The sequence below is a fragment of the Tenrec ecaudatus genome, chromosome 4 (genome assembly GCF_050624435.1).
Source record: "Tenrec ecaudatus isolate mTenEca1 chromosome 4, mTenEca1.hap1, whole genome shotgun sequence".
Taxonomy (NCBI): Eukaryota; Metazoa; Chordata; class Mammalia; order Afrosoricida; family Tenrecidae; genus Tenrec; species Tenrec ecaudatus.
Window position 1 is genome coordinate 9,537,722 of NC_134533.1, and position 23,399 is coordinate 9,561,120.

General features: G+C 51.8%; 1 protein-coding gene across 1 annotated transcript in view; it reads left to right on the forward strand.

The window, feature by feature from the left end:
- Positions 1–21,265, forward strand: part of ATL3 (atlastin GTPase 3) — a 46,852-nt gene extending 25,587 nt beyond the window's left edge. The window contains exons 6-13 of the mRNA XM_075545567.1: positions 3,479–3,535; positions 4,274–4,366; positions 5,054–5,192; positions 11,783–11,910; positions 13,536–13,592; positions 14,650–14,721; positions 15,058–15,489; positions 16,431–21,265. Coding sequence (XP_075401682.1) covers positions 3,479–3,535; positions 4,274–4,366; positions 5,054–5,192; positions 11,783–11,910; positions 13,536–13,592; positions 14,650–14,721; positions 15,058–15,489; positions 16,431–16,520 — 1,068 coding nt within the window. The 3' untranslated portion in view covers positions 16,521–21,265. The remainder of the gene's footprint in view (positions 1–3,478; positions 3,536–4,273; positions 4,367–5,053; positions 5,193–11,782; positions 11,911–13,535; positions 13,593–14,649; positions 14,722–15,057; positions 15,490–16,430) is intronic.
- The last annotated feature ends 2,134 nt before the right edge of the window (positions 21,266–23,399 follow it).

The window sequence follows — 23,399 nt, forward strand, 5'->3', positions numbered from 1 at the left end:
GCCACAGGATTGTCACTCACTTTGTGTGCACTTGAAAAAAGCTGCACGTGGAACAAGGAAGATGGGGAAAGATGGATGCATTTGCCTTAGGCAAAGAATACTGACCGTGCCACGGGCTTCCAGGAGAGCAAACCAGTCTGCCCTGGTGGAAGGGAAGCCAGAATGCTGCTTAGAAGCGAGGGTGGTCAACTGTTGTCTTGAATATTTTGGCGGGGGAGACCCGTCCCCGGAGAAGGACATCGTGCTCGGTAAATCAGAAAGTCAGCAGGAAAGGAGGAAGAACCCCTCAATTAGGTGGAGGGACAGTGATTGTAGCAGTGATGCCATCAGAACAACTGCAAGGGTGCTGCCGAGCGGGCAGTGTTTCGATCAGTCTGGAAGTAGTTCATCATGACGTTGCATTAAAAGAAGAAGATGGATCCTAACTGCTGGCACTTAATGCTCCAAACCCCCTAAAGTCCCACTGCCATTAAGTTGATTCTGACTCATCGTACCCCTTAGGGGTCAGAGCAGACCTCCTCCACAGATATTCCAAGATGCTCCATTTTTATGACCGTGAGCAGCTGGATTGGCTGGGGGTTTGAACTGCCGACCTTTTGGTTAGCAGCTGACTGCTTAACTGCTGCACCCCCAGGCCACCTTGTAACGGACTGCTAATTGTACAGTTGGCAGTTCAGACCCCCTTGCTGCAATGCGGAGAAAGATGAGACTCTGCTCCTGTAAAGCTTTCAAGCCTTGGAAGCCCTGTGTGAGGGCGAGGGAGGGTCAGAGCGTCCTGAAGGCCGTGGGGTTGGGTTTGGCAGCAAATAGCCGTACTTCATGTGTCTGTGCCTAGACTCCAGGCTGGCAAGCTGCTGCTCCGTAGACGATAGCAGAGCCCGGACACATTTCTTCTAAGTCTCTCCTTTCACTCGGTCCTCTAGCAGCTTCCTGAGGACTCGGGCAGAGAGAGGAGGTTACTTTATGGAGGTTCCGAGAGAGTGGAAAGGTTTTGATTCCCTCTAAGGACTTAGGATGGAGAAGCTCTTGGGCGTGGGAAGGGAGTGGCTCCTGGGCTTGCAGTTCTCCGGGTGACTGCTGGAGTCCTCCCACCTGATCCCTGATCCTTTGGGTGGGTTTGGTTTTGTTGGCTTCTCCCTGAAGCTTTACAGGTCTTCTGATTCGCAGTGGAAGACGTTTTCACGGTAAACGTCTTCCCAAACCCCAAACCGAACTGCCTGCCTCTGAGTCGATGCTGGCTCTCAGAGACCCTGTAGGGTGGGGCAGAACTGCCCCTGTGCGTTCCAGAGACCGTAACGCTACTGGAGTAGAATGCTAGTGGTTTTGAACTTCAGACCTTGCGCTTAGCAGCCCCACGTGTAGCCACCACACCACCAGCGCTCCTAAGGCAGACCTTAGCCTGGGCCTTTTCTTCATTCTTTGTAGCTCCGAACCTCGGACATGACCGAGTAGCAGGTGCCACCAAGGACTAACAAGAAGCAGATGAGCAGACAGGAAGGGAAGGGGTCGGGGAGAGAACTGGCCACTGGAGGCCGGGTTGAGGATCCCTTCAGGGAAGGTCTGGGAGGTGCTGGAGTCAGAGGAAAGGGAATCGGGATTGCAAATGATACGTGGAACCCAGGGACCTGAGTCGGTGTCTCACTTGTTACAGACTTTTCTCAAATGTCTGGTGTGGTTTCCTACAGGCAGTGGAGCACTGGAAGTTGGATACCCCTGAATTTTCCCATGAGCTTTTCAAGCCCCTCGTGTGTAAGAGGAGGCCCCTGAAACTTGCCTGGGAGCTTTGGTGAGGGGACGGGCGTGGTTATCGCACCGCTCTTTGACCAGTGCTGGAGTAACTGCGCCTGTAGACCTTTGTCTTTAAACTCTCAGCGAGGCAGCTTGAAGCCGGGTGAGGGGCTCAGGGATCAGTCACAGTGCAGTGGGCAGGTTTTGATATCATGTCCCTCCCGGTAAGGTAAGGGGTGGATTCCTGACGTCAGCTGACCTTGGCATGTATGTCTAGAGAAGGGTAGGTCTAGTTTTGGGTTAAATCTAGGGGCTACATTTTCTGTCTTCTCTAGGGGGCCAGGAAGAGGACTCGGCACAACCTAGGTGGGTGGGTGCCCGGTCCCTGGAGAGAGATATCCAGCTTGGTGAAGTCGAGGGGCAGCAAACGAGGAAGACCCTCAAAGCACGATTGGTACAGTGGCTGCACTGGTGGGCTCCGTTGCAGCAACGGTTGTGGCCTTGGCCCAGGACTGGGCGGGTTCCATTCTGCGGCACACCCACAGGGTCACCTGGAGTCGCAGCCACCTGGACAACACCTAGCAACAGCGCCCTCCAGAGACCTTCACCAGTCTCTAGTAGTCCTCGTCCACCTCTCCTCCTAGGTAGCCAGTGCCTCTCAGAGCTGCTGTCAGCCTGCCACTTCCTCCCTGGCCTCTGCCTTACCCAGATTTCTTGGAACGGAAAAAGTTGGAACCCGAGAGAGGTAGCCTTTGTGTGTCTCCCTCAGGGAAGGTTTGAGCAGCCCTTCCCTGCTGTCAGAGCTCCTTCCCCGTCCTTGCGGGACACACAGCCTTTCACTGTTGGACTGCTATCTTTCCGTGAGCTTTCATGAACAAATAGAGCAGTGGACTTGTGCCGACCCTAAACCTTCAGAATATGCCCACTCACCCGCTGCGTGGATGACCAGCATGGGCCCACCCAGCTCTTTGCTGCTGGAGCCACCATAGTGCAAGGAACAGACACCCATCCCACCCTCGTGGCCTTCAAAAGCCAGGCAGACACCGCTCAGGAGCATGTAAATGAAGTCTATGTGGCGAAATCGTGCGAAAGTATCAAGGAGGAGAAGGGCGAGTGAGCAGGGGTGGGCAGCTGGATGGTGTGGCGAGCTGTGGTCATGGTACAAAGGTGGCCAGCGATGGCACCACAGAGAAATGGTACCACAGAGAAGTATCAGACCTTCACAGGGAGGTCATGTAGAAATTCGCGGGTGTGCACGACCTACAGAGGGAGAAGCTAGCGCAAAGATGCTGCTGCAGCCTGTGCCTCCCTGTTGGAGAGCTGCAAGTGGGCCTGGCTTTCACACCCAGGGAGATGGGAGGGTTCTGAGCAGAGGCGTGATAGGGCGGAACAGGATTTAGTGATAAGAGAGCAGACCGCCCCCGCTGAGGTGCTGTGGAGCCATCTGTTGTAGGGCGCGGGCTGAGATCAGGAGACATGGTCGTGAATGCAGTATTCCAGGCCACATGGGGGCCTGAGGGATGGGAGTCTGGTTTGCTCATAGTTGGGGCTGGGATGGGGACTATGAGAGACAGGAATAAGCAAGGCTATTTTAAGACACCTGGCTCCTGTGGACTCGTGGCAACTGCAGAATTTTGAGTCTCAATGTAAATTGGAGCTATTTATAAATGAAAGCTTTGCTAAAGAATACGTCATAGGAATATTTTAAGCTGCTCTGTCTTAAACACCATGACACTTTTTTTTTTTTAAGCTCTTCACCGAATATGGTCGCCTGGCAATGGATGAAATTTCTCAGAAGCCTTTCCAGGTAGGAAGTTGATTCGGAAAATAATCCTTACCTCTGCTTCAATTCAGATCAGCCCACAGGCCAAAGCGAACACCCCCCCCTCCCCCCGCCCTGTTTTTATAAGATGTACGAGCTGGAAAAGATGCTCATGTTTTGTTTTTTAAAGAAACTGATGAAGCAAACCGCTTTATGCCAATGACAGGAGGAGATGCAGAGTGTCGGGGTCTGCCTCGCAGGTTCACTGGAGCAGAGCCCTGTGCCCTGTTGCTTTCCTGCTCCAGCCGAGGCCCCCGAGGAGCTGGGTCAGTGCGCACGGCTGGCAAGCATGGCGGCCCCCGGCCTAGACACGTTGTGTCCCAGGATGCGAACGCACAGTCACCGCAGGGAGATGTGATGGGAGCGGTGCTTTGAGTGCTGGAGCATCATTCCATTCCCCTCTCTTGCGGAGGACCTCATCCCTTCTCACACTCTTTACTCGGTTTCCCCTTGCCGTCTTCCAGGGCCGTTTCTCCTCCGATCTCTTCCTTCTGCCCTCATCGAAGAGCCACCTCTGATGACCTCACCTGTGGCTGACAAGTGTCCTCCTGTCGGTTTCCGTGACGTGGCAGAGCAGAGAAATCCTTGGGCGCAGTGCCACGCTCCCTTTAGCAGCAGAAGCCAGGGCGCGATGCAAACAAGCACCGCAAGCATTGCGTATCTTGCAAACGCGCCTTTTCATGTGCAGTGACCACACGTGTGCTCTCCTCTTCTTCTTCACAGACACTTATGTTTTTGGTTCGAGACTGGAGCTTCCCCTACGAGTACAATTACGGACTGCAGGGCGGCATGGCATTCTTGGATAAGCGTCTCCAGGTACGGAGGGAAGGAATGCCCTGAGGAACCACCCCCAACGCAGGCAGCCTCTTCCTTTCTTCTCCGCCTTCAGTGACTGCACTCAGAGCAGGTGATGGAGAATTGTAGGAACACAAGCACTCTACGGAAGCGTGGCGCATCGATGCTTTCTTCATGGCTGAGTTAAACGCACACACCAGCACCTGGGCATAGAATGCGTGCACAGGGCTGTAGAAGAGAATTCTGGGTGTGTCACTGCCATTTCACACTTTCTGCCAGGTTCCATGTGTGCCTTTGGAGTGTCGCATCCATAAGTTTAGTTGTGTTCATCTGAACTCGGAGTTCTTATTTATTTTGGGAAGGACCGAAACAGGCCCAGCCTGCTCCACAACGCCCAACACAAGAGCCCTTTGTCAGTGTAGCTAACTGGTCAGACCCTCCTTCCCTCCCACAGGCCTCCCTTGTTCTCCCAGGTATTGTGCAATAGTCCACTTGGACAAAGCCCTCTAGTACCTGTTTGTTCAAGGAGCCGCGCCGTAGTGGATCTGTTGTGTGCATCGCCTACTGCTCCCTAGTTCTGTGTTCTCACCAGACGAGATGGGGCCGCTGTGACCTGCCGGGCCGAGGGATCGTTCCCTTGTCCCGCACGCGTGGCTTCTGGTGGGAAACAGAAATGGCCACAGGTAAGTTGTGGGTCTTCCTTGGCAGGTGAAGGAGCATCAACATGAGGAAATTCAGAATGTTCGAAATCACATCCACTCCTGCTTCTCCAGTGTCAACTGCTTCCTGCTGCCACACCCAGGACTCCAGGTGGCCACCAGCCCGGACTTCGACGGGAAGCTGAAAGGTGTGCCGCAGATGTTATTTGAAGCGTGCAGTTTTTTAACCTTGGGCAGGGACTGATGACCCAAAAGTGGTGATTTTTGAACATAGTGCATGTCTACAAGAAAACCCTGGTCTTTCAGAAATAGTATCTGCCATCCGGTTCAGCTGCCGCTCCTGTCACCGTTGGCATGCGTTTGTCTTGATTTCTCCACCTGAAACATCTGTGTCGATAGCCATCCGTGATCTCTCTCAGAGACAGGATTATTAGTTTACAAAGATTTAAAAGTTCTCAGGAAAGGAAGCCTGAATACAAGCTGGTATTTATCGAGTGAGATTCCCCGCCCCCCCAGGAGAGGCATCATGACACGTGCCATCATGGCAGGTTTCCTCTGGGATTGGAGCATCACCTGCTGCTGGGTCACAGGTGACTAGCAGGAAGTGCTGACCAGGTGGGTGGTGACTGGATCGGAGTTGGGACTCTTAGTTCCAGTGTATGTCGTTCCCTACTCATTAGGACTGTAGTCATTGCCTGGCTGGCCCTGGGGCATAAGACTGAGCACTTCTGTTTGTAAAGCTTCCCCAGCTGCCGAGATTGCCAGTAGCACAGTCACAATCATAGCTGCCAGTTTTAGAGGCCCAGCTGAATTACCAACACTTTCAGGAATTTTATTCTAAGTGTGTGGATAGCAATGTGTATACAAGGAAGTATCTGACTCTGGCTATCTAATAGGGAACAATTGGAAACTACCCAGAAGCATCTTTTTGAGGTATCAGTTAAATTATGGCACATTTATACCAAGGAGTAGAACACAGCCATTAAGAAGGACAGGGTAGGTAGATGGCTCTGTAAGTATTTGGTTACATGCAAAGATGTTCCATAATGCATTGTTAAACTATAGAAAGATTACCCAGTAGGCCCATTAATTGTCCAGTCACGAGCACACACACACACACACACACACACACAGATACACATGCGCGCACATATGTGTGTCAGCACTTTCTCGATTCCCGACCTGGTTTTCTGTCTTTTACATCATTTTTGGGGCGCGGCTGCTCTGGCCTTCGTGGCCTGGTGTCCTGTCTGCTCTCGCGGGCCCCTGGAGTTGTTGATCCAGGGGACACGGAGCCCACTGTTGACGGCTGTGACTCAGTTCACTGAAAGGTAGCCCGGGGGTTCTTCTAGGTCTTTCAATCCAACAAGGCTGGTCTTTTTCCATCTCTGCCTTTTGTTCTACCTCTTTTTTTTAAACCCATTTTAAGCAGGACTTTCCTTTGTGGTGTTGGTCAGAGTGATCACTGATACAGCCCGGCGCCATCTAATTTCTGTGGTCTCCGGTTAGAGGGTCTTTCGTCCTGTGAAATCAGTGGGTTTTTAATGGAAAGGTCTGGGGTGGTGGGGAAGCTACTTCATGCTTGTACCTCACTAAACACATGACTAGTCTGCCCTGGTGTGCCTGCTCCAGGAGCTGCACCTATCTCGAGGATCGTTGGCGACAGTCTTGTTAGCCCTGTCAGGTCAGCCTTCTGTGTGGCCTACTCCCGGATGCGAAGAAAACCGGACATCTTCACAACCGGACCAGTGCGTGAAGACCAGAGGGAGCATGTCGGGGGGTTTCGTGGTCCTTGGTTCCACAGTCAGTAACCCATGGAAGCAGCATGAACTCAGACACCATAGGCATGGAGCGGATCTGCTGCAGAAGGCCGCGTGCTTGACAGTGTTAAAAAGCACAGTGTCAGGCTGACAACTGAAGTGCCCCGACCAAGTGGCGGGGTCTGCGGTCATCTGGTCCCATGTGAAAACTGGCCAGCGAATAAGGAAGATTGGAGAATAAGCATTTGAATCACAGAGTTGAATACTGGACCGCTCAAAGGATGAGCCAACCCAGGTGGGAAGAGGCCTGGCCAGCATGCTTCTTAGAGTCAGGGATGGCGAGACTCGTCTCACCTGTGGACACAGGAGTACGAGGGGCCTGTCCCCCGAGAAGGAGTTCCTGTTTGGTAAAGTCAGAGGGTCCACAGGAAAGAGGAAGGACCCCTGGTCGGGTGGGCTGGCCACAATGGGCTCCGACAGCGTGCTGGTGAGGAGGACGTGGGATCAGGCAGCGTTGCATTTCATTGTATGAAGAGGGTGCTGTGCACTATTAGGGACTTGATGGCACCTGGCTTTATGTTACCTTTAAGCTTTGAAGATGGGTATTTTGGGATTTTTCAATCACCTTTCCAATAGATTTTGAAGCTTTTTCAGTGAAGAGTGCTTTTGACGAAGTTGCAGATACAAGTGACTTGTGAGTTCCGAGCAGGTGCTAGATAAGAGAGCCAGACGAGCTATTGGGGGAGGACTGATAAGCAGAACTGAAAACATTTCTCGCTGTTTGACAAAAGCTAGCAGGGATGGCTGTGTCCCCAGCAGAGAGAAAATGGTCTTTCCTGCCGAAAAGCAAGGATGTTCCTTTGAGGACTCAGGGGACCCTGGCCTGCCCCCTGCCATGGCATTTCCAGTCACCTCCTAGGCATGTGACAGTCGGACACTGACTCAGCAGCCCTGAAGCAGGGTTGATGCGTCTGAGTGACAGTGCAGGTGAAGAAGATTGAAGGCGCCTGGCCGAACGCCAGGAGAGCAAACTCATCTGCCACTGGAGAAGTGCAACCCGGCATGCGCCGCACAAGCCAGGAGGGCGAGACCGCTCCATCCTCCTCTCAGAACCCGGCTGAATGGAGAGGCAGATTTCGTCCCAAGTTTAGTCCTCCCCCCACAGAGGCTGTCCAGCCCGCGGCCTCCCTCGTACGCAGCTCTGCTCTGGTTCTGTTGCTCCGCGGTTGTCCCCCATCCAGGCAACGGCAAGGTGTCTTCCGTGTCGCTGTTGCTCGGCGCCTTGGAGTCTGTTCTTAAGAGTCCCTCTTCCCCGGGCCTTCCTCTTTGTCGCTGCCTCTCTCCTACCAAGCATGACGTCTCTTCTCCAGCAGCTGGCACCTCACATGTCGGAGACAAAGTCTCACTCTCTTCCCCCTTCCTCCCAGACAGACGTGTTTGGCCTGTCGGCAGTCCATGACACTCGCCGTGTTCGTCACCAGCCCCACACGGCAAACACATCGATTCTTCCATCTTCCTTCCGTGTTCAGGGTTCAGCCGTCGCGTGCTTTGGAGGTGATTGACACTACCATGGCCTGAGTCGGTGCCCCTCACTCCCCACCGCCACGCCCTTGTTCTCAGCACTTCCCAGGCGTGCAAGGAATGATCAAATAGAGAAATTTTAAAAAGGAGACAACTGACTGCTCCTTGTTATGAGACTGACACCATGCTGAAAATATTTGTAAAACAGACTTTATTCAATCCCCATAGCATTTTTTTCTACTATGAATTAAAGAATTTTAATCTCCATTGTTTTTTAGCAAAGAACTTTCAGGCCCAGAGTATGTAGGTTTGAGATTCTGAGCCTCAAACCAGTGCCCTTTCCAGCGCACACTGCTGTCTCACCTCTAAGACTCTGTAAGTCCTGAGAGTGGGCACGCGAGGACAGTGATGCAAGCCACAGTATGCCCAGTTGACTCATTTGCATGTGAAATTGGAAGGCTGAAGAAAAATGGATGCATTTTGAATTGCGGTGCTGGTGACCAATATTGACAATGCCATCGATGACCTGAAGAACAAACAAATCTATCTTGGAAGAAGTGAAGATGGTGAGACTTTGTCCCATGCGTTTGGCCGTGTTATCAGGAGAGATGGTCCCTGGGGACGGCGTCATGCTTGACAGAGGGTCAGAGAGAACGAGGAAGACCATAGAAGAGATGGACTCCTGCAACTGCGAGGGTGGCACAGGGTCACTCAGCGTTTGGTCCTGTGGCACGTGTGGTGAGCCCTGTGAGTCCAACTGGTCTGACAAGACAAGACTCCATGCCCACAAAGCGTTAGAGTCTCAGACCCACAGGGCACTTCCACCCTGTCTTATAGGTCACTGTGAGTTGGAATAGCTTAATTAAATGGCAGTGAGTTTGGTGACATTATTTTAACAACAAACTAAAGAAAGGGGCTGGTTATAACGTTGCCCCTTGGTGGTTAGAAAGAGATGTACAATTAATTCTCTACCAAATTTTGGAAGTGAGCCTGGCTGTAGTGTTTCTCTTTGACGCAAGCTATTTTCTCTGGGAAGAGCCCATGGGGCAGTTGAACTATGGTTCCATATTGCTTCGGGGAAGAGCCTTGGCCAAGCTCAGGTGCAGCTTAAAGAGTTCAAGTCTTCTAACCCTAAGGTCACTCGGAAGCTCCAGCCGTATCCCTGCCTCTGTGACCACCCTATCTCCAGCGACGAGCCTACCCAAAGCTCTTGCAGCACTTGGTGGCACGTGGCGGGGATGGAGGATGTGTTTGCTGAATGGATGAATGAGCGCACACAGATACAGCAAGTGAAGTCACAAACGAAATCAAAGTGCTGGGTCTGCGGCTGCTGCAAATTTTGGAAGAGTAGCTGTCCCAGGCCTGCGGCTGCTGACGTGATCTTCCTGGGTGTGGGCGGTTCCTCCGCACCTGGTCTTGCCCCTCTCTTAGCCCGGGATGCGCTTGCCTGAGACAGACCTTTATATTGGCAGACAGGGCAACGTGCCTGTTGTTAGACAAGAAACAAGATTCAGAGGTAGACCACCCCCTTCTTCAGATGTAAGCGCCTGTAGGTGTTTCTTTGTTCCCTCCTCCGCCCCCAACTCCTTGAACATGGTGTGTAATGTGATGGTGTGACAAATCATTGCTAAATGAATGAATGAGGTCAGTATGTCTCAGTTTCATAAATGAGGCTGTGTTAGTCTGAGTACTTTGGAGAAACAACTCCACAGAGACTCATATATGAGAGTTTCATATAATGGTTCAGTACACATCAAGAAAACATCCCAGCCCAGTGCTGCCCAGGCCCACAAGTCCAACATTAACCCATATGTCCGACACCAATCCACAAAGTCCTCGTCCATCTCACAAAACACACTCAGTGATGCTGACTGCAGGAGGAAAGCCGAGTCAGTGCACGTGTAAACATCTCAGTGCTGGCAGGGGTCTGCACACGGCTGCTCCAGCACCCAGGGCTGCATCAGGGTAGGTCCATGCAGCTTCTCCTTTGGGATGTCTTGCAGGAAGTGAGCCTTGAGAGCTGAAGCAGGGAACTGGCTAAGGCAGCTGCACCCTGGTCACAAAGCAAGAGACTCAAGAATTCGAAAGGCGAGGCTCACTGAGCCATTTATCCCTCTGCACTTCATTTAACCCCACATGTGCTTATCGGCCAGGCTGGCACAATAAACTTTAACTATGTCAGAGGCCAAGGGCCAGGACTGCACTGAAGAGTTTCCTCCCTGATGTATGCCGAACCCGCCCACCCACTCAATGGCTTCATTACCCGGGAACCCGGATGATGTGAGAAGACCACGTCCGTGGGGTTCTTGGGGTTCTGGTTCCCCCGTCTCTTCATAGGAGGCCTGGCTGCTGTTGTGACACGTTGGGTTGCTAACCGCGGGGTCAGTAGTTAGAAACCCCCACTCGCTGGCGCTGAGGGAGAAAGGGGGGCTTCCTACTCCAGGGAAGAGTTGCAGTCTCAGAAACTCACAGGGGTCTTCTAGCCTGCCCTGTTGGGTCGCTGTGAGTTGGCATCGACTCTCTCGCCGTGAATAGTGGCTGTTCTTGAGAGCTGGGTGGAGGTACTGCCCCTGGTGCGGCAGCGTCTCGCCTCCCCAGACAGGTAGGCAGTGCTTTCCGCCAGGAGGGCTTTGCGAGGAGCACATGGGAATGAATGCAGCAAACCCTGAAGCCAGAGCCTCTGCAGGTGGGCGGACACCTGTCGGAGAAGGACAATGCTGATGTCTGCGCCGATGGCAGGCGAGTCAAGGAAAGGGTAGAAGGCAGCCTGGGAGCTTGGGGTGGGTGGGTCTCCACTGGAGCCTGGGGCTGGCGGGCGCCCCTCCTTTTGTTGACACCAAAGGCGGCGAGCACTAGAATAGCCAAAGGGGAACCGGCGGTGTCCATGTTTTTCACGTGTCAGCACTGGGCCAGGCCTCAGCCAGAGGAGGCGTTGGTAGCGGTATTTTGAAGACCTTGTGTATGGAGTTTGTTATTTAACGTGAACTTTCTGGATGGGCTGGAGAGTAGAAACACCTCCCAGACTGCAACCTGGATGGAGAAAGGAAGGAGAGAGGGGTTTGTTAAGATAGCGACTCAGAAAAGCCAGTCGAGGCCCTCCTTACCCCACAGTGTTAAAGACAGCAACCCAGTCAGGCGTTGCCAGCGAGGCTATGCTTCATCCGCCGAGCCACCAGACCCCCTTCAAGATAAACCCCTGACCCACTGCCTTTGAGTTGATTGTGATCCATATCAATCCTGCAGGACAGCAGTGTCCCTGTGGGCCGCCAAGGCCGTCCATCTTTACAGGAGCCTCATCGTCCCTTCTCAGAGCAGTTGATGGGTTAGCAGCCCAGTGCATGACCTTCCACTCCCCCAGGACTCCCTTCCCTGAAATCAAGCCGCCGCCAGGTGGTCGCTCATGAGGATTGTGTTTTGTGCTCACGCGAGTGCAGTCAGGCTGGTCGGCGGCTGCTCCCTCACTCTCCTTCCTTCCTTCTCTCGGCTCCTGGGCACAGACATTGCCAGTGAATTCAAAGAGCAGCTACAGACGCTGATACCCTTCGTCCTGGACCCTTCTAACTTGATGGAGAAGGAGATCAATGGCTCGAAGGTCACCTGCCGGGGACTGCTGGAGTATTTTAAGGTGACTTTCATGACGGATGGCTGGACTTCCGGGGGGAGTGTGGGAGGTTAATGTCAGCAAGGAAGTGAAGTAACTGTAACAATGCCTTATTTCCAAGCTCAAGGGGCAAGAGTCTCCTTGGGGGAGTTGGTGAGAAGCACTGAGAGACTTCCGTGTCCTTCCCGGAGTGAGCCACTGGGTGGCAGTATCTGCCCTACAAGCAAATGGATGTGCTTTGCACTCGGGTGCTTGGAGATCAAGTACCAGCAGCCAGGGCTCACTCAGCCACGGGCAGCTTACACCCAGCCCCCGCCTCGTGCTTGCCCCTCAGTGTTCTGTACATGGCCCCTCACTCTGAAATGAGCGAACCGGCCCTATGGTCAGCAGACAGGCTTATTGGGACACAGTCCACCTTTCAGTAGCTCAGTCGAATCAAGAAGAGTTGTGCTGTCATCACCACGGTCACCTTTAGAACATTTTCTTCTTCTAATTATAAATAATTTTACTGGGGGCTCTAACACACATTTGTACATATGTTGCCATCATCATTTTCAAAATATTTTCTTTCTGTTTGAGCCCTTGGTATCAGCTCCTCTTTTTTCCCCTTTCCTCCCACCCTCATGGACCCCCCGATAAATTAGCAATGATTATTTTTATATCTTACGTGGCCTGCTGTCTCCCTTCATCCACGTTACTGTTCAGCTCTCTGGGGAGGGGGGTGATTATATGTCATTGTAATCAGTTCCCATTTTCTTCTTGTTATCAGCCCCTCATTCCCCCCCAGCTTCTGCCACCACACCCTCAAGAAGCCGTGAATCAGTTACTGCCTCTGCAGAGCCACCCCTCCTAGGTCCCATGCACTGAAACACAGAAGCAGCATGCTGACAGCCCCAACAAAACAGAATGTGAAATATTAAGGAGTAGAACAACTTCGAAACGGGCCCAAAGAGAGGCCAAGTGATAAGGTGTTCCCCTTTAACCTGTCTACGTCTGACCCAACCCACACAAATTCTGGATCAGAACCCACCTTCATGCCCTGCACCTGTGGCTCTTGAAAGCATTTGCAAAGGCTTGGAGCCTGCCCTGCACGCAGGGAAGGCAAACCAAGGCCCCTGTTGCACCTGACCTGAGCCAGCCTGGGCAACAAGATGGCCACAGGTGCTTATATTCAAAGCCGAAGGGAGCTGGTGACGGAAGTTTTCAGAGGCCTTCCTGCCCTTCCAGGAGTGAGCCACTAGGGAGGTGGCAGCATCTATCTGTCCCAAGAGTCCAGCCCTCTCCGAGGAGTGATTACCGTGGCCTGAGGAAGATGGCTCCTCAAGGAGATGGTGTGGCCCCTAGATGTGACGGAACCCCCGCAGGTGGATGGTCCCCGCCCGCAGGTAGTGAGTGGTCTGGCCAGTGTGCATGGGGAGTCTGCCCGAGGCCCTAGCCTCAGGGCTTGTGCTGCTGGCGAATGGCGCTAACCGCGGCCACTAACATGCACTCGGAGGAGGTGTGGTGTGTTGTCGCTAATTCCCGGTGGTTCATCTCATCTCATCTCATCTAGGCCCTTAGGAGAGAGAACGCAGCACTTGAGTGGCTCACTGTTTTCACAAGTGGAAATTTATGTCTAAAGTGTGACCTTTTCCTGTTTCTGTTCTAAGGCCTATATTAAAATTTACCAAGGAGAAGATCTGCCTCACCCCAAATCCATGCTGCAGGTAAGCCGCCCTGGGACCCCACACGCATGTCTGTTGTCCACCAGGACGTGCTGAGTGCACCCGAGGCGGAGCCCTTTGGCAGAGCCCCTGGGCATCGATAGCTGCAGCTCTCCTTCCCCCTTCGGGGGGTGGGGGTGGGGGAGCCCTGGGGTCTGTTTTTAGCGCACTTTGCAGTGGCATGGCCGGGTCCCGCTTTATCCTGGCTCCTAGTGACGGGATGAAACACAAAGACCGCTGCTCCCCGGCCCTGGGCTTCTAACCAAACGTACTTTGGAAAACCTGGCCTGATTATACCCTGGGGAAGAAAGCCAAGCTCATTATGTTAGAGAGGCCTGCTCAGAACATGTCCTGACACGCCGCCATGCATACTCACTGGGGTGCTGGTTTCCCAGGGCTCTTTGGTCCTCAACCAACAGCACTCTTTCCATTGTGCCATGCACATCCTGATTTGCCCGTGCTGGCCATTAAGACCAGTTGTTGACAAATGTGGGTTTTCTTAACAACACACCACTTTCATAAGTGGTCGCTAGAGCCCGGGACCGACGCTGCAAAGAAAACTCTTATATTGCCTCAATGCCATTTCTTGCATCTGGTGCTGAAGCAAAGCAAGTTGTTCTCCTTGGGTTTGGGGAGGTTCGCTTAGGCCAGTGGTTCTCAACCTTCCTAATGCCTCGACCCTTTAATACAGTTTCTCATGTGGTGGTGGCCCCCCTACAACAAAATTACTCTTGTTATTACTGCATAACTAATTTTGCTACTGTTATGAATCGAACGACCCCTGTGAAAGGATCGCTTGACCCCCGCCCTCCCAAAAGGGATTGTGATCCATAGGTTGAGAACCACTGGCTTAGGCTAAAGATTCTCACGTATAAACTGAGCTTTTTTGGGGAAAGGGACATGCTTTATTTTATGAACCAGATTCTGATAAATTAGGGTCTCAGAAGGGAGGGGATCAGAAAGGGAGGACGGGGAAGAGGCTGGGAGGAAACGCGACGGGGTTCTCGCCGAGAGGACATCAAAAGAAGGAGCCCCAGCTCCCGCTCTCCTCTCTCTAAAGGCCACCGCTGAAGCCAACAACCTCGCCGCTGCGGCCTCTGCCAAGGACATTTACTACAACCACATGGAGGAGGTACGTGCGCGGAGGTCTTACCTGCATGCACCCACCGCCAAGGGCCACACTCTTGTTGGCAGTCTGCCTGGAGGTGATGAGCAACCGAGCTCTGTTCAGCTGGCCCTGGTGATGGGGGCCTGCAGCCAATCATCACTTTAGGAAAGAGTTGGGCATCGCTCTGTACCACCCGGGGCCATTGAAATATGCTTGTCGGGTGAGGTGAGCCCAGCTGGGATTGGTCTTGAGAGACATTTGAAAGTTAATCTCGGAGACCTTTCGAAACCCGCCAAACCTGGCTCGGGTCTCGTGGCCCTGGCCTAGGGAAGGGCTGATGAGCACCTCTGTTGTCCGTAGATCTGTGGGGGAGAGAAGCCGTACCTGTCTCCAGACATTCTGGAGGAGAAGCACAGCGAGGGTAGACAGCTGGCGCTGGACCACTTCAAGAGGACCAAGAAGATGGGGGGCAAGGAGTTCAGCCTCCGCTACCAGGAGGAGCTGGAGGAGGAGATCAAGGAGCTCTACGAGAACTTCCTCAAGCACAACAGCAGCAAGAACGTCTTCAGCACCTTCCGCACGCCCGCCGTGCTCTTCAGCGGCATCGCGGCCCTCTACGTGGCCTCGGCCCTCACTCACTTCGTGGGCCTCGAGGCCGTGGCCCAGCTGTTCAACTGTATGGTGGGGCTGCTGTTGATCGCGCTCCTCACCTGGGGTTACATCAGGTACTCTGGTGAATACCGGGAGCTGGGCGGAGCCATCGATAACGCCGCGAATTTGGTATTAGAGCAGGTGAGTGGCCCTGGTGGATGGGGGCTGGGGGGGTGGTGGACAGGCATTGGTGCTCACGCCGTGAAATCTCTTCGAGGGAAGAGTTCCATTCTGAAAGAAGGCCCGAGAACCGCCCCTGACCATTTTCCCCCATAGAGGGCTAGGCGTTGGGCTGCTGACAGCCTCGTTGGGCCTTCAGACCCACGGGCTGCTTGCTCTGTGGGAGGGAGGAGGCTGGCTGCCCCACGAAGACAGTCTCCAGAGCGCCCCATCGGGTCGCCGTGACCGTGAGTTGGAATCAACTGGAAGGAAGACAGTGGGGTTAGGCTATTGATATTCTTTCTTAATACTTTGCCTTCCTGCCTGAAAAGCCGCCTTTCCAGACAGAAGCCCCGCTTCAGACATAGTGTTACGCGTCTCGCAGGCAGTGTCTGGTGACCCTCTTCAGACACGTCCCCTGTGTGTTTGTTCCCCTCCCAAGGTTGACCTGCTTCCCTGAAAACCAAGAGCTTTGAAAGCTGAGCGTAACACAGTTTTCTGTGTTGAGTCGAGCCCGTTAGAGACTGGCTGCCGGCTCCTTCCTTTAGAAATCACCGTGCGTTCAGGCTTCAGCAGGATCGCCTTCTCAGAGAGGCCCGAGACTGGCCGGTTTTCTGAGTAGCCCGGAGAGGTCAGGTAGAGACAAGAAGCTGGGGAGGAAACCCGGGGAGCTGCCCACCGGGCCTGCCCGCACCTACCCATCCTGCAGAGCAGTGCTCAGGAGCTCCCTCTCCTGTCCCCACAGCTACATTACTATCCCTCCTCCTCCTCCTCCTCCTCCTCCTCCTCCTCCTCAGTCCGTCCTGTTTTCCCCACTCCCCACCACCCCAGGAGGAGGGGACTTGGACAATGATCTCCAAGGCTGCCCTTCTGGTTGCCGTGTTGTTTCATTAAGTGACGTACAACCCGCTGGACTTTTGCAGGCTACTTCTTACATGTGTAATTCCACTCAAGCGGCTCTTCGGGATGCGATTGTTGGGAGACAGCAGGCGGTGGAGAGGAAAGCTCAGTAACACCTGCACAGGCGGATCCCACGAGAGTCCGTCTGGCCCCCTTCTGATGTCGTCTGGTTTCTGCCACGGCCCCAGGTCCAGGTCCAGGCCCAGAGGAGACGGATGGCGACCTTGACACCACCTCGGATGAGCTGACACTGGCGGCACTGTAATAAACGGGACGGCCTCGCCTGGGCCCTCAGCTCCTTAGCCACACCTCCACTTCTGCTGAAAGCCTTGCTTTCCTTGCTGTGTCGACCCCAGCCTCTGTCTGCTTCCTCTCTGCTCTCTGCTTGGTGCACTTGACGACGGGGAACGGTGACAGGAGACAACGGAATGCAGCTTGAAGCCCTTCCTGTGCCACTTAGTGCCTTTGAGACTGAGCCTGAGGTTTGGGGTGTGGTAGGGGATGGGGGACTACCTCCAGGAGGGTGCGTCTTTGGGGTGACATGTACCAGGTGATTTTTGTTTTGTTTTTAAACGTTACTCTTTGAGGAGATAACTTTTTTATTTTTAAGCTTTTCAGACTCGCAAATGCTTCAGAACTTTGAGACTGAACGCACTTTACAGACCATCCCTCTGTTACTCCGGAGTCCTCATTCAAGTAGACCGCACCCTTGGGGCTGACCTGGTGATTCCATCGTGCAGACAGGCCTGAGTGGCTCAGTCAGGGAATGCGCTGGGTGCTGGAGCTTGAGTGTGACCTCTGATAGGTCGCTTGCGTTTGTTGTGCCTGGTCAGGTTCAGGAGGGTGTGTGTGTGTGTATGTATGTATGTATGTATGTATACGTATGTGTGTGTGTGTATACACCCAGACACTGTACATGCATATGCACTATACGTGACTTCTCGTCATGATCGTTTGAGAATCGTTGCCTTTTTTCTGTTTTCTGTTTGGTGAGCTCTTCATAAGGACTTACTAAGATTAGAGGGAAACCAGTTACCACCGATCGCTGCCTTTTCTTGATAACCTGTTCCATGCGGCTCAGTCAGCCCGTCTGCTTCCTGCTGTGCACTGTCCCTATGATGCGCTTTCCATAGGAATGCATAATGGCTCGATTTGCTCACGGAATGTTCATGTTCTGCTCTTCTTTGGAAATGTCACTTGCCACTATTTGGTAGCGTTAAAATCGCTTTGGTCCTGTGAGGTCCAAAGTCCTACTTTTAAATACAGACAACACAGAAATATCTACGGCCGTCACTGGTTGCTTTGATTGTGTCTGAACCTGTGCTGCTCAGCTGGTTGTCTTCCCTTGCTTTGTGAGGGTGAGCTGTGGCTCTGAAGAGAAACACACCAACCACCGCTTAAAACTAGCCTGCGAGTATGTCCGTAAACATTCAGGCGATGAGGCTTAATTTTTCATGAGAATCGTCCTTCTGGGAGAGATTGGAGGCCCAAGGCAAAATCAGAACGAAAATTTCGTACACGTGGAGTCTGACTGGGAGCATACATTTCACACGCGCAGAGTCTGACTGGGAGCTGGGGAGGTGTTCGCCTTTCATGTGTAAATCTAAGGCTTTTCTTGTGACAGCTTTAACCTATTACATCTCAAGTGTTTTTGTAGGTCCCGGATTAATTCCAAGCATCTGGTGGTTTGTTGTTTTTTCCCCTTCCCTAATTTTGTGCCATCTTGCCCTGAAATCCATGCTGTTTTATTCACTTGCTATTGGACTGAGGCTGTGCAGCCCCAGGGGGGCCTCACCTCTCATTAGTGAGCTTCACAAATGCTGATGCACTTTGCTCTTTACATGGCTTCCATGAGAAAATGTATCCATTTCAGAATACTTAACTGTTAAAAGTAGTCTGGCTTTTAATGGTGAGAAAAGTTATGTCCCAAACATAGTCTGACACTAAAGTATTAGTCTCTCCCGATCCTAAAATTGTGGCCATGAGGTCTTTGAGAAGATGAGAGACAGAGCGACTTTTTAATGAATAGATTTACTGAGGGCAGTGAGGTTTGTAGGGAACCGGAGATCCAAGGAGATGAGGTGGAAGGAGTTTGGGATAGCCACATAGAGAAAGGTCAGAGAATTAGCTGACTCAAAAAAAAAGAAATAGAGGCCAGAGGAACCCCCATCACAGGAAAGAAGAGAGGGTTCAGTACAGACCCCTAGCAAACTGCAGTAGGTTTGGCTGGGAAAGGGTTACGGGTTTCTCCAGCTGCAGCAGCTGTGTGCCTTTTATTGCCCTGGGGAAAGGCTGGTGGAAAGGGTCCCAGGGCAGGTGTCTGGAAGTGAACTGGAGAAAGAGGCATTTCAAAACTAGCCAAGCAGGCCGGCTAGAGAGCCAGACAGCGGCAGCTCCAGGGCATTTACGTTTTTGGGACATGTGTACGTTCTTTTAGATGTGAATGAATCCCTCATCTTTCTGGTGGTGCCCATAACCCCAGTGGGCCAGACGCCAGTGTTGTAGGGACTGATGTACCTTAACTGGGAAGATGGGCGGATGGAGGATGCTTTGTAAGCAGAAAAAATGCCTTCAGTAAGCTGCCGATGGACCCTAGAGTGGCAATGTCTGATTTAGTTACCTCTTAGGATTGAGTTACTGTGCAGTTTCACCACCTCTATTTTGGTATTATAAAGAAATCACCGTGGCTTAATTACCCCAGGGAAGCTTATTTTTGACTATATGACTTAATTATTCAGCTTCTGGAAACTTCCCCCCCCTGAGGGGAATAGTAAGGGTTCTTTGGAGTTTTCTGTTTAACCATGAGTTTCTGGCATCAGATCAGCTTTTAAAAATGAGATGCCTTCTGATTGCTGACTGAATAGTCATTCCAGGGGGATGCCTATCCCCCAGCTCGAAGAGAATGCCCTTGACCTCTCACCTTCCCTCAGCCTGTCAGTTGCAGGCCAGCGACATGTGTGCGGGAGGACACGAGTGACAGGCCAGTGCTGGTGGCTCTGCCGCCCTGGAGGCAGCTCATCTCTAACACTCCCGAAGCGTATTCCTGTTAACCTGTAGATGAGGGTCTCCACGGTCTTCTGGTCAAATGACTCATTTAAGAAGTTTGAAATGTTGCTGAGTTTTTTGTTTTTGTTTTATTCTTCCACTTATCTTACTGATAGTAAAAATAACAGAGACTCAAAGTGACACTGAGAAATCTTTCGGGATTGGTTGGTTTCCAGATACAATCTTAAGGATGAAACTACCAGGTGTAAGTGTAAAACCATCCTCAGAGCCTTATCTCTGCTGAGAAGAATCTGACCCAGGAGACGTAGGTGAACGCCAGCCCTGTGCTTGCCGTTTGCCTGTGAGCATTGCTTACGGTTCCCTTGTCCTTGCTCTCGCCTCCACTGGAAATAAACCTGCGTTGGCACACTGTCCCCATGTGCTGCAGGGCGTGTGAAAGTGGGGCCCGGGATAGCGGGAGCTTGGAAGGATGCAGGCACAGGTGTGAGTTAGAGATCAAGGAGGTTGGTTCAAAGCTGGGCAAAAGTCCTAAAACACAAATGCTTTTATTTTTGTAACCAAATTTTATTTTGTAGATACTTCAACATGCAAGAAAGTTTTCACAGAACTACTTTATTCCTAAGATATAATTGGGGGTAATGTGATATTTCCGTCCAAGGAAGCCAGCATGGGCCACAACATTCTATAGCTTACATCCGATCCAACAATGGTTTATCACGGAAGAAGGGCTTAATGAAGACAGGCCCGTTAGGACAAGTTCAAACTGCCTGTGTGCCTTTTTTTCCCCCTCCCTCCATCTCCTTTGAAATAGCTTTTAAGCCCATTGCAAAAATAATTTGCAGTTGAATGAGAAAGTCATGGTGGAGGTACATTTTGGGTGGTGGTTCTCATCTATCCTGGTAAACATGGGTGTGAAAATGCTCAGAGTCCCATTCTGGTACCCCGTTATTGACTCCGGCCATTGGTTTTAGGTGCCTGGGATCACCATTTCTAGAAACAACAGTTGTGCAAAGTTGGCCACAGAGACTACCCCAGGGGGTGGAAGATAGCAAGGAAAAAGTGCCATCCCGGGTGGTGGGGGACAAGTGGAAGCCCCCAGGTTCGGTCCAGGTGACCTCCTGCCAGATACAAGCCCTGTGAGTTGTACGCGTTACGAGTAATAAGGACACCTTCCAATCAGGAGGAGGATGTCAGCTCCCAGCGCGGGTTTTTCTAAATGAATTTGCCCTTGTGCCTTCTCTGAAACCTGAATGTACAAGTATCCCATTTACTAGCAGATGAACTTTGTTGACTTTAAAAAGTTATTTTTCCTTTTAAAAAGCAAAATTCAGCACTGTGACCGAATTCCCTAAGTCTCTACGTATAAAACCTTGAGCCACAATAAAAACAACGGACAAGAATGAATGACTGAACCATGACTGATCATGGAGGACCAAAGTACCCTTTGTCAGGAATTTTTCAAAAACGGGAGCAGGGTCAGAGAGGCTTTGGTAGAAAGTAGTTCCTTGGGAAGGAATGTTACGTGCCAGAACCAAAAATTAAATGAGCTATGACCAAGGAAGCGTTGCATTTGATTCCCAAAGCATTTCTGCTTTATGTGCTGCCATTGACTTAAAGGAGTTCATCTTAATCTTGATCACACCGGATTTTTCTGCCAGACATCTTTTGTCTTTGTTTAAAAAAAAGCTTGTGAAAAATTTATGCTCTATCCCTGTCTTCCAATGCCTTTAAATTTCCGTATCGTTTTTAAAAAGTGCAGTGGGGTGAGATGCTGCTGTTTGTCTATTAAAGCATGTCTCTGTGTCACTCCTAAAAAGGCCATTCAGTGGAATAAAGATTTCCAGCACAACAACATCTGCTTTTTCTTGTCTCTGCCCGTTAATGTGGCCACATCTGTGGAATATGTTGGTTTGGGCTTGGCAAGCTGTATGAGAAGTGGATGGTGGGCCCTGCCAGAGCGGGTGACGTGGGTGTCCTCGGATGGCTTTCTCAGCTGTGGAAAAGAATCTCCTCAGAGTGTTGGGGAAGGTGGAGCTGCCACCACTCCTGTTTTAAAAAGCCACATTTAATTGATAACCTGGATCTTGGGATGATTCTTGAATTTGCAGCTCTTTTTAAAATCTGGTTGCCCTACCCACAGCAAATGGTCCCCTATTGTAAGAGCAAGTAAAACTTCCCAAAGCTTTCCGCTCCATGACAACCTTGGAGACCATGAGGGGGGGGGGGTTGTTGGAAAGGATCCTTGGAGCCACAGCGAACATTGTATTTGGCCCCACCTTGAAATGATTCATCCCTGGTGTAAAACCATCCTGGTCATCCTTGCCCTGAGGGCAGGAGTGAGCAGATCCGTGGAGCATTCTGGAGAACCCAGATGCAGAACTAGAGCATCGGTGCCCCCACACTTGGAGGACGCAGGGCATTGGTGGGGAAGGGGTTCTATGGGAATGCGGGGCTTGCCATCCGTGCTTGGGCATTTTTGCCTTTGGTTATCATTAGTCTTCGAAACAGAACCAGCTGAAGCCAGAAAAAGACAAGTACTTGACGTGGCTCCTGAAGTGGATGTCCACCAGACACCGGGGGCGTCTTCATGCTTTCGAGGGCCTCAGTGGCTCCATGTGCTCAGATGGCCTGCCTTCAGGCTGCTGGGCAGGACAGGAACAAATGGCTCCCGGCCTGACACTTCCACTGGGCTGTTCCCAGAGCAAAGGCATTTTAAAACTGAAAATAAAAATGTGTGTGTGTGTGCGTGCGTGCGTGCGTGCGTGCGTCAGTGTGTAGAGCTTCATTCCGGAGGAGGTTTCTGATTCCAAGGCCAGCCGTGCTATCCTGACCACTGGGTCTATGATGTCTTCGAGTCCCTCCTACCTAGCTGGGTCCTAGCAGCCTTTGTGATGGCTTCGTAGGACTCCCAGATACAATCCACAATTACAGGCTGTATGAAGGAAGTTAACAAGTTGTCACCCCAGTGAGAAATGCTCAGGTTTGAGTTGTAACATTAGAAAAAATTTTCAGGTCTGCTCGTAAATGCCCACAGGGGCTCACCGCTCTGCCAAGCCTCAACTGGAAGGCATTTGGCCTTGAAGTGCCCAGAGGCACCTCACTCTTGTCAACCACAGCAGTGCAAAGTCACTTAGCTCCACTTGGGCGCCCCGCCCCGCCCCCACTCTACAAACCAGCGCCCTGCACAAAAGCACTCAGCTTCACTGAGAAAGCCCAGGCTCTGGCTCCTGATCTGCTCTCTGAAAGTACACCTGTCTGACCCAGGCAGTTCACGGTGCAGGAATTGTGGGTCCAGAGGACACTCTCCACTCCTGCCTCTTGTTGGTAATGAAATCTGCTGCTCAGAGGGCTCGTTTTACTTGGCAGGATGGCTCCATGTAATCCTGCCCGTTTACTCACAGGTGAACCTTACCAGAGCCAAGCAAGAGAGGGTCATTTGGAGGGAGTTTGAGACTGGCTAGAACAGCCCCATTCGATAACTGCCCCTGCCGGTCCAGTGCTATAGCGAGCCACATCTTGGCCATGTCCCCCCATGTGCCAGTGGGTGGGGTTCTGTGATGGGCATTTCCACCAGACCCACGGGGAGTCATCAACTGGCGCAGACCACTACACACGTTCCTCTGCACTCTTCCCCCGAGCGGGCCAGTTAGGCAACCTGAGATATCCCGGACTTTTCCTCTGTTTCAGGATGTGGATTGTTCTGTAAGAGGAAGTATCTGCTTTCTTGCAGATACATGTGTCACAGATACTTCAGGGCTTCTCAATAGGGATGAGTTTTAATCAAGGGTTAGGGGAAAAACGTGCACTATTGAAGGCAAAGAACTTACAAAAACTCAATGTCATGAATAGGGAGGTAGACTGAATCAGGGAAATTATTTTGAAGTGATAATCCGGGTAGGGGATTCATATTTTAGATGAATGGGGCAGGGAGAAAGTAAATATAAAATTTACCATCTGTTTGCTCACTCACTGAAGAAACGGTGTAA